Source organism: Triticum urartu, chromosome 6A, assembly GCF_056163025.1.
Source record: "Triticum urartu cultivar PI428250 chromosome 6A, HENAU_Tu73, whole genome shotgun sequence".
Taxonomy (NCBI): Eukaryota; Viridiplantae; Streptophyta; class Magnoliopsida; order Poales; family Poaceae; genus Triticum; species Triticum urartu.
Genome location: NC_141878.1, coordinates 557,716,102 through 557,734,479, shown reverse-complemented (window position 1 = coordinate 557,734,479; position 18,378 = coordinate 557,716,102). Strand labels below are relative to the sequence as shown.

Below are 18,378 nucleotides of genomic sequence, written 5' to 3'. Positions count from 1 at the left end.
CGAGTCGTCCGAATCGGACGAATCGAAGAGCAATCACTTCTCGCACGGGCTCAACTCCATCTACATGCGTACCGACGCGTCAATCAACTATACAGCTCGCAAAAATCACAAAAAACAGACTAACCGGTGGCGGGTGATCCCGGGCGGCGACGAGGGGGCGGGCTCGACGGTGGCCGATCCCCGGCAGCGGTAGCGAGGAGGGGCGGCTCCTCTTGCCGGATTCGGGGGGCCGGTGCAGCGGCTTGGCGAGGGAGGGTGTGGGGCGGCCTCGTGGCGCGATTCCGCCCGCAGATGTGGCCGGAATCGCCGGCGGCGGACGGGCGGAAGCAAGGGCGGTCGGCGGCAGAAGGAGAGAGGGAAAGGCGCGCGGGCTGAAATGTCCCTCCCGCCAACTGCTTATCTGTGATGCAGGGCACCGCAGCCGCGAGGGGGAAACCCGCGTTTTCCCGGGTTGAGGTCGGGATTTTGCCGTGCCCCTCAAAAAAATTTGCGGGCCAGGGCGGGATGCGGGGTCTGATCGGACAGGTTTTTCGCCCCTACCCGCATTTTGGCGGTTATTATGCGTGTCGGGGGCGGATGCGGGGTCTGCTAGAGTGCTCTTATGAAATATATGTCAAAAAAACATTTCAAAATGTAAAAAAATCGAGAAAAAAATACTGCGTGTACATCCGGACATTATATGTGCGTGCATAAAGTTTCTGTGAAAAAAGACATTTTTTGTGGCATGTACAACAAAAACAAAAAATGCCTTGTGAATAGTTGTAATCAGGTATAAAAAACTGTCTTTTTTACACAAGCCACAAAGAATGTCCTTTTTCATCGAAACTTTGTGCATGCACATATAATGTCTGAATTTACACGTGGGATTTTTCCTCATAATTTTTTAACTTTTCAAAATGTATATTTTCACAATGGGTGCATATACATTTATGAGCCAAAGCCAATTTCCGATAGTAATGTAGTCTTCAAGCTGAAAGTAACACATCATTTCAAGAATATAATATGATATCTTAGCTGTGCCAAAAGTATAGTTTAATGAAAAATATCATGGGCACGACAAAAATAAGCTACAAGGAGGATGGTCGAGAGAGAATGTTTCAACATTGAACATTTACATATAGACATATATAATGGCGTGCCTTACATGGAAACAAGACAGTATAGGCAATTTGAAATACATGAACATGTTGCAAGCATCTTGTGGAGGCTTGACATTATATTAATCTTAAAGGACGACTATAGTGCAGAAAATTATGAATGGGCGGTCAACACTTAAAGATAATTAATGGTGAAAAAATATTTGCGAAGACAAGAGATAAGAGGAAGATTAAAGTCAGAGAGTAATACCTAAGTTTATGTTTTATCAAGACGAACCAATAAAAACAATGATAGCATATTCACTAAGAAATAATGCATTTAATCCACATATTTCTATTTCTTCTAAAACCCGGCCATGTTTTTTCCGAGAAAACATTGACAAAATATTGTTTTTTTGGAGCTCCCATAGCTCAGCCAACTTAGAAATTTTTTTCCCGCTCAAACATTGATGGCCATTCAATGAAGATTTTTTTTTCATATCTTATATGCTTTAGTGAAGCTCAGTCTAAAGATTAGATAATTTCTTTGTGTGACTTAAAAATAGTTAGTTATTTTTCACTCGACTGAGAAATTACAGAGTTATTTTTTTTATGGCATGTCGATTGTGGTGGGGAATTAAGGTCGGCAATGTGCGCAGATATGTACTATAAAAGAACACTAGAAACTGTTACAATATATGAAGTAAATCCAGACTTGCAAACGTGCAGGTCACTGATCTAGTTATCCAAACAATAACATAATTCATGCTCTGACTTGAACAATTGTCCTTGACAATAAAACAATGTAAAAAGTGGCACGCCACTGTGCATACTTTATTGTGAAACGCAAACACAGTAATTGTACTGTGTGATAATTTGATGACATAGATCTTATTTGAAGGAGGCATATGCCATATATATGTCAAGCCTTGATCTTGAATCTAAGCATGGTCCTGATTCTTCACTTCTCCAGCAACATCTGAATTTTTTTTAGTAAAATCAAAAGGTAATTAAGTAGAGTAATAAAAAAAAGCCATTTCATGTTACCTTCATCCTGCATGCTTGCTGCATCTGCAGAAGGAGCATTGATCTTCTTAGCCATTTCTTCTTCTACAAGAACATAAAGTGGTAAGAAATATCAATAGTTTTTTTTGGAAAACGAATTAGCTGCTCGTTACTCATGTAGTCATGTGGCAGTGTACATCGTTTGGTACACAATACATACCATTTTCCAAGTTGCTTGCAGCATATCCAACTTCATCGTTGTCGTTTTCTTCTTCTGCAAAAAATGGACATTTTTTTAGCGGAAGCATAGGTTAATAAAACCAATTGCCTGGTGCATCAACAAGAAGTATGCTGTGTTACTTTCTTGTAACCTGGTCTCAGTTTACAATATTCCACAAGGGGTTCATGTTCAGCTGATTAATTTTATTATTAATTATCGGAGGGAAGTTGACCATTAGCAAAATTGGACTTTGTTGAGGTAAATTCTAGTCAGCATGGGGTTCCAACTTGAGCATGTTTTACCAAAAATTAAGACATATATCTGTTGAATCTGTACAGATTGGGCAAAAAACATATGGCATAATGTAGTTTGGTACAAACTGATTAAGCAACTGACACATGATGGTATCTTTTGCACTTTTGACACATGAACAAGATCGAACATGTCACCACTATCTTTAGAGATTGACCCATCATACACTTATGAGCAACTATTTTGTATATATTCCATCATCAGATAAAATTAGATCCTATGCTAAGAACTGGAACGAAGGGTTGATTATTTGGGTGTGAGAATTAACAAGGGCCGATGATCACATCATAGGGTAAAACATCAATTTTCCCTTCTTTTCAAGAGTATTTCAAGAGTAATACTCGTAGATCTTATAAAAAATATGTATGGATAAAGTACCTCCTTTCATGGTGCTTGCAACATCCCCAGTCTCTTTAAGTTCTTTTCCTTTTGACGGAAACTTTTTAAGTTCTTCTATGCCAACAAATAAGAATCATCAGCCAAACTGTTTTTCTTCTTCTAAACACTAGTGTTATTCCTACAACAGGATACAATCCAATTTACATACCTTGTTCCAAATTGAGTGAATCACTAGCAGTGTCCTTTCCAACATACTCAGGGATTGCTGGACCAAAAGGCATACAACATTGGAATACATATATGTCAGGAACTAGCTACTTTACTAATTCCATTGTAAGACAAATAGTTTCACTTAATAGGTCATCAAAAGGTTAATCTCACCAGGGGTTTTTGTGTAAGGCCTCATAGGTAATGATCCACATGAGCCGTCTTCCTACAAATATGATTAATTATGAAAACCATGTTACAAACTAGTTTGCTTCTGTAGTTTGTCTTTGAAAATACCAGAAACATTTTAATCGAGGGGTTAATGATAAAATAATCCATGTAAACAATGTGTTCGAACCTTCCTGATATTCAGAGGCTTCGGAAAAGCAGGTTCGTCCTTGTCACCAAGTCCAAAAGCCCTTGCCACTCCCTCTATTGATCGGTACATCTGATTATTGTATGTATCAAAATATGTCTGAAACAATCGCAAACAAAATTTCAGCCTAGAATATTATCTTGTGAGACATAATTAAATTATTCATCAAAATCATATAAGCAGCCAGTCGACACTTTTGTGCAGATCTATTGCAAACCCAGCAAGTCTCTTCAAAGGTATTGTTATACAAATAACATAGTTTGATTTATTTTTTCTGGAGAAGTATATATAGAAGAGGCAGTTTAAGTATCGCCCGTCCTAAGAAACAATTTGGTCTAACAAACAAGCTTCACACAACAATACATTAACAAGAAGTTATTACAATACGTCTACAGAAAATTGAAGATTACTTTACCCTATTGGATCAGATCCAATATTCTTTAAACAGATATAACAGAAAGTTATAGGAAGGAGAAACCTTGTAAATAGTTCCTGCACCCCGTCTATACTCTGTAACAGTAAACCATGAAGGTAAATTTTTCTGTTCAATAGAAGCCTTCCTTCCCATGATCAAGGTCTGGAGCTTATCAACGGAGGATTGGAGATCTGGGGTATCTAACAATGACCTTGTTAGTCTGCTTCCAATGGATCAGAATATATATATAGCTGAGCGCTCTGTGCGTATATTTATAGAAGATCATTGAATATATCAAAAGAAATATTGTCCAATTAAACATGATTAATATTGCATTACTTTTTGCCTAGGAAATGTACGATAAGATCTATATCTCACGGATTAATTAATGCCATTAATGTGCTGGAATAAATGTCCTAGCTGGATAATAATCATTACTTTGTATAGTTCACATTGTATTCTAGATTACCCTGTTAATGTGGATACCTAGTAGTATACTCTTTAGGTAAGATGTAATCTGTTGCTTGGTTCTTTCCCTCGCAAATGAGGGTGCCCAAGATCAGGCGAGCCACTCCAACGCATTCGGGAGACCATAGCAAGCAGGACATACATGTGTGCATATCCAATCATTTGATGTAGTTCAAGGGTGGATCTGATGAGTGGTTCAAAATCGAACAAGACTGGCGGCGGTGGGGATGCAATTAATCGAACTTTTGCGGTGATTTGGTATGCCTCATAGTCGACCTAGGATGTTCCATGCTAGCCGTTAACACTACTCCTCCTTTGTGCAAACCCCTCCATCGTCAATACAAGTTCACAACGGGCTTGACGTACGCCTAAAGAAACCCGAGTCATCCTAATATTGTCACCACCAACACTAGTGTCGTCGAGCACTTGGGTGGCATGGTGGACCCCCAGGCAACATACATATAAGGTGATAGCTATGCTAGCGATTCCAAGGAAGAGGGGGTGTTCATGTACCTACAAGAACTCTCATAAACATCATCACCTACATGATACACACGGTATGGCACAACGATTCTATTGGTAAAATGAAAGATTCCGTCCTCTTTTCGAGCAAGTTATGGCTTATGGTCCATGGAAATTATTAGTTGATTAAAAATGTATTTTATGAAGATAAAATAGGTAGGGTTGATAATGTTACTTGTGAATTTAGTAACTTTGCGTCCTTTTGATGGAGCGATTGTCAAAAATATCATAACAATTGTCAATTTTGTGTTCCTTCTTATTGTGCATTTGAATAATTGGTAAATGAACCTCAACATTTTAACCTAGGAAGCAAACCTGTTTTGAGCACTTCCACAACTCTGAAAATAGCATTTATGTATGGTGTAGGTTTGGAAAGATAAATCAGCAACATTGCCGGAAATTCAATTTGGCTCCCGGGCCCAAAAATAATTTTTCAAATGTCAAAAAAACCAAGACACAAATTTTGAGCACATGCTCCCGGGCCCAAAAATAATTTTTCAAATGTCAAGAAAATCAAGACAAAAAAATATGTGATCTTAATCACATCCAAATGCTACCTGCAAATTTTGAGGCAAAAAGGTTAAGCATTTTGGCCTGTGCAAATAAAATAAAATTTGAAGACCAAATGTCACACCAATTTTGTTTTTTCACCGACGAAACACTATTGCTCCGTTTCGCATGAAGTATGTCAAGCATGCTTGCGACACTAACACCAACATGTACAAAAAAATTCCGACTTTTTTTTACATTTTTTAATTTATTGTTCATCCGGGAGCATATGCTCCCGGGAGGCACAACACCCCTCTCAAATCATCATAAATTTCTGGAGGGGCGTTAAAAAAGTAAAAAAATCTGTTTTTTTGTAGATGTTCGTGTTAGTGTCACAAGCATGTTTGACAAATTTTGTGTGAAATGGTGCAACAATGTTTCGTTGGTGAAAAAAATAAAATTGAGGAGACATTTGGTCTTCAAAATTATTATTTTTGCACAAGTAAAAATGCTTTACCTTTTTGTCTCAAAATTTGTATGTAGCATTTGGGTGTGACTAAGATCACATAAAAAATTTGTCTTGATTTTTGACATTTGAAAAATTATTTTTGGGTCCAGGAGCATGTGCTCTCGGGTATAGCTGGCCAAACGGGCTGGGCAATCAAGCCAGCCCATGAGCACGCCGGCAAGGCCTGCCATGGGCCAGGCACGGCACAGGCTAAACGGGCCGTGCCCGGCACGCGGCACGCCTTGGGCCATGCCTTGGTCTAGAGGCTGGGCACGCGGGCCGACACGGCACGGCCCATTTGTTTTAGCCCGATATGATCTAAATTACAGCCCAATATACCTAAAATATAGCCCAGTAGGCTGGAAAATATGCGGCCCAGCGTGCTAAACGTGCCACGGGCCGGCCCGTTTAATAACGCTGGAAAAAGAGAGGGGGGAAACGACGATCTTTTAGCCCAATAAGAAAGGAATCTACGATGATCTTTTTCCCCCTCTCTTCTGGAAATGGCTGGTATCAGACACGACACGCCTCCCGGAAAGAGCCGAGAAGGAAATTGTGGCGGCGCCGGAGGGAGATGCCAGCTGACCGTGGAGGCGGCGGCGTGGACAACGCGCGCATGGCATCGGCGGGCATCGTCGAAGCTCCCGGGGCGTGCGCGTCGGCTCCATAGAGCTTCCCCGGCCTCTCCAAGACCGGCATCCAGGTTACTACCCCCATTCCCCATTTCTTGGACGGAGGTTCCTCCGGCCGGTCGACGCCGACGAGTATACCATCGCCCGGCGCCGCGAGAACGGCGTGCTTGCGGTCGCCGCCGCCGGAGAAGAAGACCTAGTCGGGGTCTCTCGTTGGCAATGTAGTACAATGAAGAGTAGGAAGTTCACCAACCGAATCAACCGGCGACAGATTTGGTATATATATACAATAGATAGTCACATATATACATACAGTTCGCTCATTTGACTTACAACGGCGAGAATCATCATTTTATTTACTCACTGCCTCTGTTGCAGCAGCATATATACTCGGTGGATTCTCATCCTATCCTGACATCCTCTCAGGTCTCCACTCTCTCGATCAGCTTGATGCCCGCCGCTTCCAAGATCTCCAGCGCTTCACAGCCGCAAACACACAGGTCAGACTCTCAGGATTAGCCATAACTCATAAGCATCACCAGAGTTGTTAATTTGCTTCTGCACTCACCTGGGATGTAGATCTCCGGCACCAGAGGCCGGATCACCCCTTTCCTCTGAACCTTGTTCTGGAGCAAGAGCTGCAACAGAAGATGGGGACAAATTAACACATGTTTCTTTCTGATGCAGGTGCAGGATGTATGTGTGTGATGTGTTGTGCTTGGAGTGCACTAGTACCAGGGCTCCTATCGCTGCCGGTACACCGACGGTGAGGGCCATGGCGGTGGTGGACCTGCCGTTCTCGGTCTTTCCGAACTCCAGCAGCGTAGCTTGGTGCTTCTCCGCGGGTCGCCCGTCGGGGTACTCCACCTCGACTTCATGGTGGAGCAGTACCATATCCTGAATTATGGGACACAAGCACACGTTTAGTGCATCAGTAACTCCAATGGTCCAAGTAAGCCAATCTCTGTAGCTTTTTCTGTGAGCCTGATGAAAATGACTTATGAGATATATGGTGTTGGAAAGCAATAGGAGATGTAGAAGTTCAGGTTGGTCATTAAACTATCAATCTACTACCATACTGACAAGTCTTGTGCGTGCATGCTGCCAAATTCACAGTTGATTATTTCAAAAAATGAGAAATGAAACTATTAGTCTTGAGATCTTTTGCCTCTTAAGTAACATTCTGTGATTCTTCTACGTGATAAGAAAACAGAGTTCACAGACACAGAGGCATAAAAACAGAGTAATGCATCTGCTACATTTCTTTGTACCATAGCAATTTTAAGATGCACTACTCTGTTTTTATGCCTCTTAAGTAACGTAGAGCAAGATAATATGCCCCACCTGCTCATTGTGGCCATAGGCCATTCTCTGTTCCATTCGTTGGCAAATAACACTGAATGCACTTGAGCAATCCTCTGGAATCTGTGTCTCCTCATGCAGCCCCAAGAACCTAGCAGATGTGAGAGCAGTTATTATGTGATTGTTCCTAACATACTCTTAAATTATTTCTTGCAATAGTAGTCACTGCATATATATTAGATGACATGACCAAAATGGTACTAAAACAGTTTGTACAAGAGATGAAATTTGAAAACAATGGCATAACTCATAGAGCACAGGGATCAGAAACTAACTTGATGGTTTTGAGTATCTTGACAGCTAGTTCCTTTTCTTTGCAATGCCCAAGCATCATGAGTCTTGAAATCAGTTCATCATCATGTCCTCCAGACTCTTCACCGTTTATCTTTGTGTCAGATGTGGAGATATTATTGACATTAAGGAGTTCATTGAGAAAAATCCTATATGTTGGGTGATTAGTTTCTTGTAGCAGTGGGTGATTTTCAGCATCAAAGAACCCAATTTTTGCCAGGATAGCCATGATCTCACTAAATCCTGCGCAAATGCCAAAAATATTACCCAGTGCAAAAGGAATGACTCGGTGAAAAAACAATATATCAATACTTACCTTCGTAACGAAGAGTGGACCTATATACGGTAGATGCTTCTTTGGAGATCCCATACAGGTCTCCATACATCAAGGAATTTCGATTTGGCAAATGTTCCAGAGCAAAAGCTGGAAGTTCCGGTAATCTGAGCCTCTTTGCTGACTCGTATAATTTACTGCCTATGGAAGTGTTAAGTAAATGATGTCAACGAAGATATATACTAATAGGTAATAATTGAATCTGTATTCCCAAAAAAACAGGACCCTTTTCCTCATATAAAAGGTAGTAACTGAATCTGTATTCGCTATGTCACTAGACAGTTTGCATGCAGAATATATCATTGTTTAGCTGTTGCAATACCCTGTCACATTCCTTGACATGGAAAGGGACTGCCAACAGTTTATATGTACACATTGATGAGAGGCGAGACTAACTTACCGTCTACATTGATGATCTCTCCAAGAAATTTGTAGACGGCAGGATTTCTTCCAGCTCGGATGGCACCTGCTGGACTCCAACTAAGAACGAGGAACATAACCATTAGTATTCCTGGTCAAAACTGTTTCAGCAATAATGTGCCGCAAGCTCCAGACTTGGATACCTTGTCATACTGCTAGTCACAGAGATTGTAGAATTTACCTGAACTTATAAGCCAGTGGATTGTTTGCGGCAGCTGGAGATGGAAGTCCACCACAGAAAGATGTAAACGCCTTTATCTTTCCATTCCGAGCATGTGCTTCATCAATCATTTTCATCGACAACATGTGATCTGTGTACAGGAAATATATTTACAGCTTGTTTTCTCATGGAAAGTTGCTCCATGATGAAAGAGCGTTTTGTTCATCACATAATACTCAATGACAATTTTTAGCACTGTCTAATTGTGGTTCATATTGAAATGGATGCACCTAACCAGTTCACAGAAAGGTGGCCAATATGTCTTAACAATTAATATGTGTACATCTGGGAGCACATCATTTCCATCTACATATATATGCTGGTCATTATATTTAGGAAGTACCTATGCCAGGATCAAGGCCCATTTCGCAGAGTATAGTTACCCCTGCTCCTTGCGCAACTTGCTCCAACTTTGACATGGAATCATCAACATAGCTTGCTGTGACCAAGTGCTTCTTGAGCTATCAGGGAAATGTAACTCAATCAGCTGAAGCAATTCCTCAATTTCCATATAGCACCAGCGGTGGTTTAAGCTTACCTCTATGCATACTCTTGCAATGGCAGCATGAAAACTAGCAGGCAGCAAGCTGACTACAACATCAACCTGTAAGAGGAACTCCAATCATTTATTAATCTGCAATAAATTATGCATTCTCTTGACAAGAAAGAGTAGAAGTCTCTATCCTGAACTGCAACATTTAAGGTTTGTACATGAAAAGTTAACCTAGGAATGCCGACGGAGTTGGGTATATTTATTTGTGACAGAAGTCTGGCCTCTTATGCTCACTGTAAGACACTATGAAAAGTACTAGTAGGAGTATTTGTTCACTAGAGAAATTAAATATCAGAGTTAAAATACCTGTGAAACAAGATTCGAAAGACTTTCAGTATCTGAAACATCGAGCTGAGCTGCTGTTGCATTCTTTATTCCGTCAACTGTCTGAATGCAGAGAAACAAAAACATGAGATAAGTCACGGACTAATGGTTGAATTCTACAAATACATATTCGGTTTGGACAAAAATGACAGCATAATGAATTTTCCAAAGCTTATTAATATCGAAAAACATGATAAAATTAACACACATTTTTTTGCAACTAAAGTTTGCATAAGAGCTAAGGAGCGCACTGTACTGTGAGACTCACCTCTTCTGCATCTTTTTGATACAGAGATGCCACGACAACATGTACTTGGTCGATGTTTTGGTAAGATGTTAGAAACTCAGCAGCTGGCCGACAAACTCTCCCAGCTCCAAGGATTAAAACCTTTGGTCCTACTTTATCCATGCTGTCATCAATTCCGCATTCGCTGACTCTTCCTATCTTTAGAGATATCTCGGCAGCATTAGGATCTCCACGGTGCGCATTAGCGATAGAAGTCAAGGAATCGATGATCTTGTCTAATGTAGTCGTATCATCTGCTCCTACCTGTAGAATGAAATGCACCATATGTTTCAGTACAACATCAAACAAGGTTGTCTTTAAAGGCATGAATTGGTGAGGGGTGCTAAAAGTTAAAATGCATCTTTATATTTTATAATCCAACATGCATTGCATCGAGTACATATGTTAATTATTAAGGTAGGTTTATATGATGTATCAGACCTGTGAGTCCTGATACTTTTTTCTGCGGAAGAGTTCCTAACGTTATAAGAAAAAAGACAAATTTCAACATGTTGTTAAATATCTGCTGTATTCAAATGCCAGAATAGTGGGGTCAAAACGTAGTACATGCATATTAAGAAGGAAGCTAAGAATCAAAGGTATACTGTTCAAAAGAAATAAAATGCTCCCAGAAACAGAGCCATTCAGTTTCTTCCTTCCTCGAATCACTAGAGGAGCTGCGGTAGCAAAAATACTTAAAAACTAGCACACCAAAGAGAATGCCCAAAAATCATTTAAAGGAACACAGCTCAAAAAGGAAAGGAAATGAAAGGAAGGGATCACAAACTGATTCATGGCAGTCCAAGCTTCCAGTTAGTTGAAGTGGGAGCTCGGAAGACTCTGGTAGGCACAGGAAGGGGGTAGAGACTGAACATTTATAACCCACTCAATGATTGAGTGCAAAATATGTAAAGGGCTATGTTTGCCCAGACGTACTGATCTCTTCTTCTTATTTTTATCTTTTTATTAGGTGATGATCCGATAGGGATGGGCAAGGGTGGTCCAAAAGCTGTTAGATCCAACTTCTTTCCTTTGATGTTCTTGGACACCTTTCAATTATTTGTACTATTTACTTTTTATTATGCTCAGTAATTGATCAAAAATGGACACCAAAAGTTACCATCCATCATGCCCCAAACATAAGTTACCATCCATCACTATCAGTTCCACACTTTTCCTAGATGCAAAAGAGAATCAGAAGTCTAATTCTGTGACAACTGACGAGATGTCTTTTGCTAGGCCATCTTAGCCTCCTTGAGACCTTGACTATAAGTCTTTTGATGTAGCTTGTAGAAAATAATTTCTCTAAAAAAACTAAATGTTAACTACCAAACCCGAGACAGCATGTTGTGTTTTCTTCGTACTGAAAATAGTTCATATCAGTAAGAAATTTTATTGCTTACTTCAAGCTCTGAGTAGGACATATCGTCGATGCTTTGTCCAACATCACATTTAACCAAGTGAAAAGAGCCCCCAGCTGTCTCAATGATGTCCAAAGCTTCATTTATAAGGAACTTATCAAAGAGGTGACCGCAGAGAGATACCTGTTTCATTGATCGACAAATTGTTAGGAGGCAACTGAGAAGTCATTATAGAGCAGACCATATGCAAGTTCCAAAAGATTTAGTTAAAAAAATGCACCACAATATTAGAGAATTATATTTCTAACCAGGGTGGTGTACTTCTTATCAGGCAATGAATTCGCTGGAGTTGGTGGCAATTCTCTGCATAAGAGCAAAACAAAATGTTTAAAATGAGATTATAGGCAGTAAACATGCTCGGAGATGGTAAATATTTACAGTACCAGTCATCAGTCATGACCAGAAAACTGTGGTACTGTAAACATAACTAATGCTAACAAACAGCAAATAAAATAAAAAACACAATGTTCAAAAAATATTCTGAAACATGGTAGAAAGATAGACATATCACTTCAGACTGGAACTACATCCTGCCCACTGTCCAGTATGATTACCTATTTTGTTCCCTTTATAAAATATATATGGGATCTCAAGGATTCAGAGAATGAACAGAAATACATGTCCTCCGAAACTATCACACAGAATTATGACAGTGATGATGAGAAATATTTGAAACTTACATCATAGTCTTTCTCATCCGAGGAATATACTCATACAGAGGAGTGAGTTTGCCAGCATATGCGATGCAGGCTCTTCTCAAGTGAGAAGGAAGCTCCAGCAGTCCTTTAGCTGAGGCCAAGCTGGTAACAAATCTAGATAATATGTCTCCAAAATGCTGGGAGGCCTGCAGAGTTTGAGTTCAAGAGAATAGGAATCATCTCATAGCAACAAATTGGAACTGCAACAAAAATAGTTTTTTTTGTCTTATTATAAATTTCTCACCTCTCTGGAAAACTCTGTAGGCAGAATGTCAACAGCTAAGCAGATCACGCCATCGCCTTCCATATCATCATGGTACAAATTAGTTGAAGTATCATACCTAGATTTGCATATCCAAGGTAATTTGTCAAAAAGTCACTGCTTAAGCAAAAACCACCAATTATGAAGAAGCAGAACCAAGTATCTGTGTGGTACTACTCCAGAGTACTTACAAGAGACGGTTCTATTTATTTATAATTAATAGGCCATGTGCAGAAGATTACAAGCAATTTAAATTTATGCATCCGTAGTGAATATCCAAAATTCTTACCGGAAGAAAGGCCTCTCTATTGATGTACTTTTGTCCACAAATTCTATGGAACCTCCAATGTCACAAGTTATATCAGAAATGCCAACCAAAGGGCACCCATTCTTCATCAGCTGTTGTAACTGATCAATGCTCAATAGTCGTGGAAACCTCCTCTCCCAGTACATACAGTTAACTGTAGAAATGCACGGATACAAATTAGACTATAATGGCTAAACGACTAGTATTGCTACTGCAACACATAGCAGATTTTTTATGAAATCTCCATGGTTTATAAGTGTAAACTATACACCCTGCAACCGGCACCTCATTACATTAGCAACTCTACCAATGCCAGCATCAGTTTAGAACCAGCACTGTTCTGTGCTATGCAGTTCAATGCTTAGTATCTTTATATAACTAAATAACATCTTTTTTGGTATAACTAAATAACATAGATGATGAAAATCCTATGGTCTAGACTTGTTTTAGAGATTGTGCCAAAAATACAGAAACGTAACAAAATTGAGCAATATAAAATGAAAGCAATGAGTTGTGGACCATACCAATGGCAGATGCATATGGAGCAATCCTTTCATGAAAAATAGGGCGGTAGTGTTCCGGATGAGCATAGTAGTCAGCCTACAGACAATGTCGATGAAAGATTTCTTACAGTCAGGCTATTGAAAAGCTAAGAAATACTAATAAAACAGAAGAGATGGAAAATTTTGTTTGGCTAACACCATAGTTCAAAATTTACTAAGAGAAGCGAAAAAGATCAGTAGTGGATTGGTTAACAGGATTAGGAATGTGAGGACATGATCAATGTACTGTAAACAGGCAAAACATTTGAACAGCTCTTTGCAGCAAATTAGTTGAACGATGGACATTGTATTATGAGAAAAGTGTATCGTGATATGACAGGATAAATATTTTATTTCAGTTAAGAGTAATGATCTATGCTAATGTTATTATACCTTAGCACTTCCTGTTAGAAACTAAAAAACCAACATTTATTTGATAAACTTAAGAAATGTGCATTACTTTGTCAAAACATCTGCTGGGATCCTTGGGTGCGACCATGTCTTTAGATGTGACAACACATCCATATAGTTGGAATGCTCTCCTGGTTGACTGATGATGTGGAGGCAGACTCTTTCCCTGTATAATTTCAGGAATAGAGCAAACTGAGATATATTAAGAAGCTATACTTGCAAAAATAATAATCAAATACCGACCCATAACCACTCAATCAGTAACCAAATTTGCTAGCATAGACAACGCATCCGCAGGTGGCAGAGATTTCGTTCATTTCAACGGGGACAAAACAAAACTCACAAAAGTAATCTAAATGTGAAACTTCTGGCACAAAAGGAGTAATACCGCAAAGAGCTCAGGAAGTTTCTCAGCATCAACAAAGGTATGTGGCAATAGCTTGAATATCTCTTGTGCGCCCTGCGAAACTGTGACATATGAAGTTATAAATGTGAATAAGTGTGCTGCAACCAGTAACCTGAATGTGAAGGCAACGAAAGTTAACACTGGAATTACCATTTCCGGATCCGGTGAATGCGAATACAATTGGACAAATTCCAGATGGAAGTCCATATGTTGCTATCTCTTCACCAATGGCGATGACTGCAGCCTTCGCTGCAGCGAGTGAAGGATACATATGGGATTGCCCCAGAGACAGAAACGGAGTCGAGTATCCAAGGCTCAGATATCCTGAAATTGCAAGGGAAATACTTTAGCAGAATGCATATGACAGAACAAGTTGTCCTTCATGATAAGTCGAGATAGCAAATCGGAGCATCGCAGGCATAACACAGGGCATGAACTGAGAAACAAAACAGTGTTCTTACTCTGCCCAAGACCGTGTAAGAAGTCTATCAGTCCAGCTCTGCCAGCAAATTTCCCAAATGCCAGCATTCTTTTCCCATCGTCGTCGACAATTAGCTCATAATCAAACAAGGACACTCTTTCTTCCATGATCTAAAAAATAGGAACCAGCAATTTAGCGCGCCATTTCCTCCTCAGAAATGTGTATGCGCAATATGATAACTACCTTATCTAACAGCGGCATATTTTCTTTCTGGGCCTTGTGGGTATGTGAGAAGAACGCATATGCTCTATCAGGAAGAATCATCTCCAGCTGCACAAGGAAACACCTCTCAGAACGTTTCCACAACCGTGATACCGTCGCAAACTGTAAATCAAAGTCAATTAGGGTATCTAAGGTGATTGGTTGCAATGTTACCTTTGGTTGCTTGATGCCTACGATGAGGCCACACTCTGACAGATCTTCTGAGATCTCGCACCCCGCATCCTCGTACTGAGCATCATGGTGGATCCTCTTGGTGCTTGGCTGCACGATGATCCGGTTCACGCCGGATTCGCGCTTGCCTCCTCCGAGCACGAGGCGAGCACAGTGGGAAGGAGTTAACGGCGCCCTCCTCTCCCACATGTTGACAGTCTCGGCGAGAATGCCGATGACTCCATTGCCCAGCAAGGTGTCATTTCTCTGCGAGTGAGAATGAACAAGCATGCCATTATTGTCAGAAATTATCACAAACTGGACAATTCAATAACACCACCAAAGGGATAGAGCGACGCACTTCAGTTGTCTCGGACCCCATAGAGGATGAGCACAATTAAGGTGCGACGATCATGAACCTGTCACTGGCTGCTCCTGAAAATGAACAGAGTGCCTGACATTCAGGTTATCACAATTCTTAGTACAGTTAGATTCAGAGTATCACAATTCCTGTCATAAGAACAGAATCCTCAGCAAATACTACCATATTGCAGATTAGTGGTGGTTAATCAAGAGTGTGTGTTATTTGTACGTTGTTCATTTGTCAAACATGTGTGAAAATAGTTATGATCACATGAAAAAAAAAACTTATGTTTATTTCAAGGGAAGGTACATGCCAAGTAGAGTAATAAGTTGGTACTAGCCACTCGAAAGGTACTTTTCCATTTATAAAGATAAGCTGTCTAGGGCACATCTAGATGTGCTTTAGCAAAAACCGTAAAATGAAATAAAAAATCTTGGGCCAACATTCTCTTTTGCTTGCTAGTAGTAGAGGTAAGTGTGAGATGAGACAAGTAGAGGTAACGGTAAAGTTTAGAATTTTCGAGCCAAAAGTTAACTAATCCTTCTAGAGCAGAGCATCACACGGCCGTGTGTGATGTCCAATCAAACAATCGAGGTCCAAAGCAGGATCACAGGTCACAAACCCAAAAAAAGGCCAGTCTTTCTTGGCAACATGATTGAAGTGCTTGGCCAGACGGCAGCCTGTCCATCGTTTTCAAGCGATCCATCCACCGGGCTACGGCACCGCGGCGACACGCACGCAGCCAGTGCCAGCCACGCGGCCACGCAGCTCGTGAGCTACATCAGCGACCTCACGCTTGTCCCGGCGTCCGTCCGTCCGTCCGCCCCGCCCGCCTTTCTTGCGTGTTTCTCCTAACCGTCTAACCCGGCGTGCGACTCGTGAGCAGGCAGGCTCCGGCGGGGCCACGCGCCCGGCGCCTCACCGCCCGCACCGCGAGCAAATGCGCATGGATGCTCATGTGCCGCCGCCCCCTGCGAACCCGCCGGCCACCGCTGCCAGCGCGGTTCGCTGGGAGAACTGATCGGAAGCCTGCTTCGCGCGCGGCCGGAGCCGGAAACCTGGACGCCCGTGCCCGCCCCCGAACCCACGGAAACTGAAGCCCAAGCCACGATCGGCCAAAAATCTACCCAAGGGAAAGAAAACTTTGCTGGGTTGGTCCGGTCGTACCTGGGACTCAAGGATAGCCGCGGGACGAAGGCGTGCAGAGCTTGACACGGCGAGGCGAGGACGGGAGGAATCAATGGCGCACGCGCAGGCGAGGTTCCAGGGAATGGGGACTGGGGAGGAGATGCTGCCGGACGAGGAGTATATTGTATATATATGGACCGAGAGCTGGGTGACGGAAGAACAGCACAATTTGGGCACGAGTATAGATTATAGTAGTAGGAGATTTTGAGTTTGAGATCGGGTTTTATCACGGTGATGATGGAATGGATGGCGACGGCGACGATGGCGACGAGGAAGGAACCGGAGCTGGTGGGTCTGCTTGGAGGCGCATGCAGGAGGCGAGGCGAGGCGAGGCGAGGGAGGCGCGGGAGGAGGCTGGGAACTGGAAGGCGATGCTGGAGTACGTGCTGTGCGGGCAGACTCCTCTCGCTTCTGGTTGTTTTCCGCCGAGAGAATTGGCACAGAACCTCGACCGGTTCTCTCTGCCCGGTTATCAAATCCATGCCAGCGTGTTTTCAACTTGTATCGAAACACGCCGGGAGAATTCCCGTTGATTTCTTTAAGTAAATAAAATGAGTAAAAGCCAAAAGGTGATGAGTTGGGCGGGACGGGACGGGCACGCGTCGTCGCTGGCCGTCCGTCATTCTTAAAGGAGCCGAGTGGAGTGAGCTCGCGGCCTTCCCACGTGGGCGAGCCCGGAGAGTCAACTACAGCCTAGCTTGGAGTGCTGCGCATCGCATGGTTCGCACAAGACAAGGACGCGACGACGTACGCCACGCCAGAGCTCCCCACGCCTCGTTTCCGTGCCCCGGTTGAGTTCAGTGGATCGGATCGGATCAATGGGGCACGTCACACTCACATGAGCGAAGGAAAGCTTCAGAAACGTAGTACTACTACTACGTCCCAACCAACGTGGCAGACAGTCACAACAGCCAGCCAGGCGTAGCAGCACGGCGGCGCCGGGCCAAGACGGCCGCGTGGCGCCATGGATCGTCACCATCATATAACGCTAGTGCGGCTGGCCGGGAAGCCGAATATAGCACAAAACCCCGGCGAGAAATCTACGACGGCTTATCTGTCATCTCGTTTGATCGGCACCGGGTAGCGAGAGCCGTGCCTGGCTGCGCGAGATCAGATCAATCGGTGGCGCGTTGCTTTCTCGCGCGCACCATTGCGGTTTTTGTTCGGCGAGCTCCAACTGGCTATTCCGGATCAGAGAGCCAGAACACTTTCGCGACGATGGGGTTTTATCGCGTTGATGGTGGATGGCGACGAGGAACTGCCGAACTGGAGCTGGGTTTGGTTGGAGGCGCAGGAGGAGGCCGGAGGCCGGGAAGTGGAAGGCAATGCTGTACGTACGTGCCGTGCGGACGCTTGCGTGAGATTGATCGATAAGAGCATCTATAGCCGAACATCTCAAATTCTTATAAAATGTTTGATCATTGATCGGTCATGAAATTTTGACCCAGCCAGATGCCTCAAACGGGTCTCAGACGATCCGAACTGACCGGCATCCCTCATATATAACTTAACAACCTGTTTGGTTGGGGGGAAGTAAAACTGGGGAATGGGAATTGAGACAGCATGA

General features: G+C 42.3%; 2 protein-coding genes and 1 long non-coding RNA gene across 3 annotated transcripts; 1 reads left to right on the top strand and 2 right to left on the bottom strand.

The window, feature by feature from the left end:
- Positions 1-1,775: 1,775 nt before the first annotated feature.
- Positions 1,776-4,183, bottom strand: LOC147966303 (uncharacterized). The gene is made up of 8 exons (XM_087528795.1): positions 4,014-4,183; positions 3,518-3,634; positions 3,334-3,385; positions 3,161-3,217; positions 2,992-3,066; positions 2,302-2,355; positions 2,124-2,186; positions 1,776-2,055 (listed from the first exon to the last, which is right to left on the bottom strand). Exons 1-8 carry the CDS (start codon positions 4,101-4,103, stop codon positions 2,018-2,020), a joined length of 546 nt encoding a protein of 181 aa, XP_087384921.1. The 5' UTR covers positions 4,104-4,183; the 3' UTR covers positions 1,776-2,017.
- Positions 4,184-6,813: 2,630 nt separating this feature from the next.
- On the bottom strand, positions 6,814-17,296 carry LOC125514986 (lysine-ketoglutarate reductase/saccharopine dehydrogenase bifunctional enzyme). The gene is made up of 26 exons (XM_048680387.2): positions 16,791-17,296; positions 15,621-15,713; positions 15,263-15,526; positions 15,071-15,157; positions 14,868-14,997; positions 14,557-14,730; positions 14,389-14,468; positions 14,050-14,166; positions 13,572-13,647; positions 13,030-13,201; positions 12,723-12,819; positions 12,461-12,624; positions 12,029-12,083; positions 11,763-11,903; positions 10,342-10,623; positions 10,056-10,136; positions 9,735-9,800; positions 9,540-9,657; positions 9,158-9,287; positions 8,957-9,036; positions 8,539-8,697; positions 8,207-8,465; positions 7,914-8,022; positions 7,305-7,466; positions 7,138-7,207; positions 6,814-7,047 (listed from the first exon to the last, which is right to left on the bottom strand). Exons 2-26 carry the CDS (start codon positions 15,639-15,641, stop codon positions 6,992-6,994), a joined length of 3,150 nt encoding a protein of 1,049 aa, XP_048536344.1. The 5' UTR covers positions 15,642-15,713; positions 16,791-17,296; the 3' UTR covers positions 6,814-6,991.
- LOC125514987 (uncharacterized) lies at positions 6,946-7,731 on the top strand. Its single transcript, XR_007286734.2, has 2 exons — positions 6,946-7,069; positions 7,257-7,731. It is a non-coding gene; the product is annotated as an uncharacterized LOC125514987 (long non-coding RNA).
- Positions 17,297-18,378: the final 1,082 nt, after the last annotated feature.

Excerpts from the sequence above, each read along its gene's own strand:
- LOC147966303 (XM_087528795.1), bottom strand. The coding sequence starts at position 4,103 with ATGGGAAGGAAGGCTTCTATTGAACAGAAAAATTTACCTTCATGGTTT. Across the intron at positions 3,635-4,013 it reads GTGCAGGAACTATTTACAAG|ACATATTTTGATACATACAA; the intron begins GTTTCTCCTTCC and ends CGATTGTTTCAG. Across the intron at positions 3,386-3,517 it reads AGCCTCTGAATATCAGGAAG|GAAGACGGCTCATGTGGATC; the intron begins GTTCGAACACAT and ends TCATATTTGTAG.
- LOC125514986 (XM_048680387.2), bottom strand. The coding sequence starts at position 15,641 with ATGGGGTCCGAGACAACTGAA. Across the intron at positions 14,469-14,556 it reads ATTCACCGGATCCGGAAATG|TTTCGCAGGGCGCACAAGAG; the intron begins GTAATTCCAGTG and ends CATATGTCACAG. Across the intron at positions 9,801-10,055 it reads TTTCGAATCTTGTTTCACAG|GTTGATGTTGTAGTCAGCTT; the intron begins GTATTTTAACTC and ends TTCCTCTTACAG.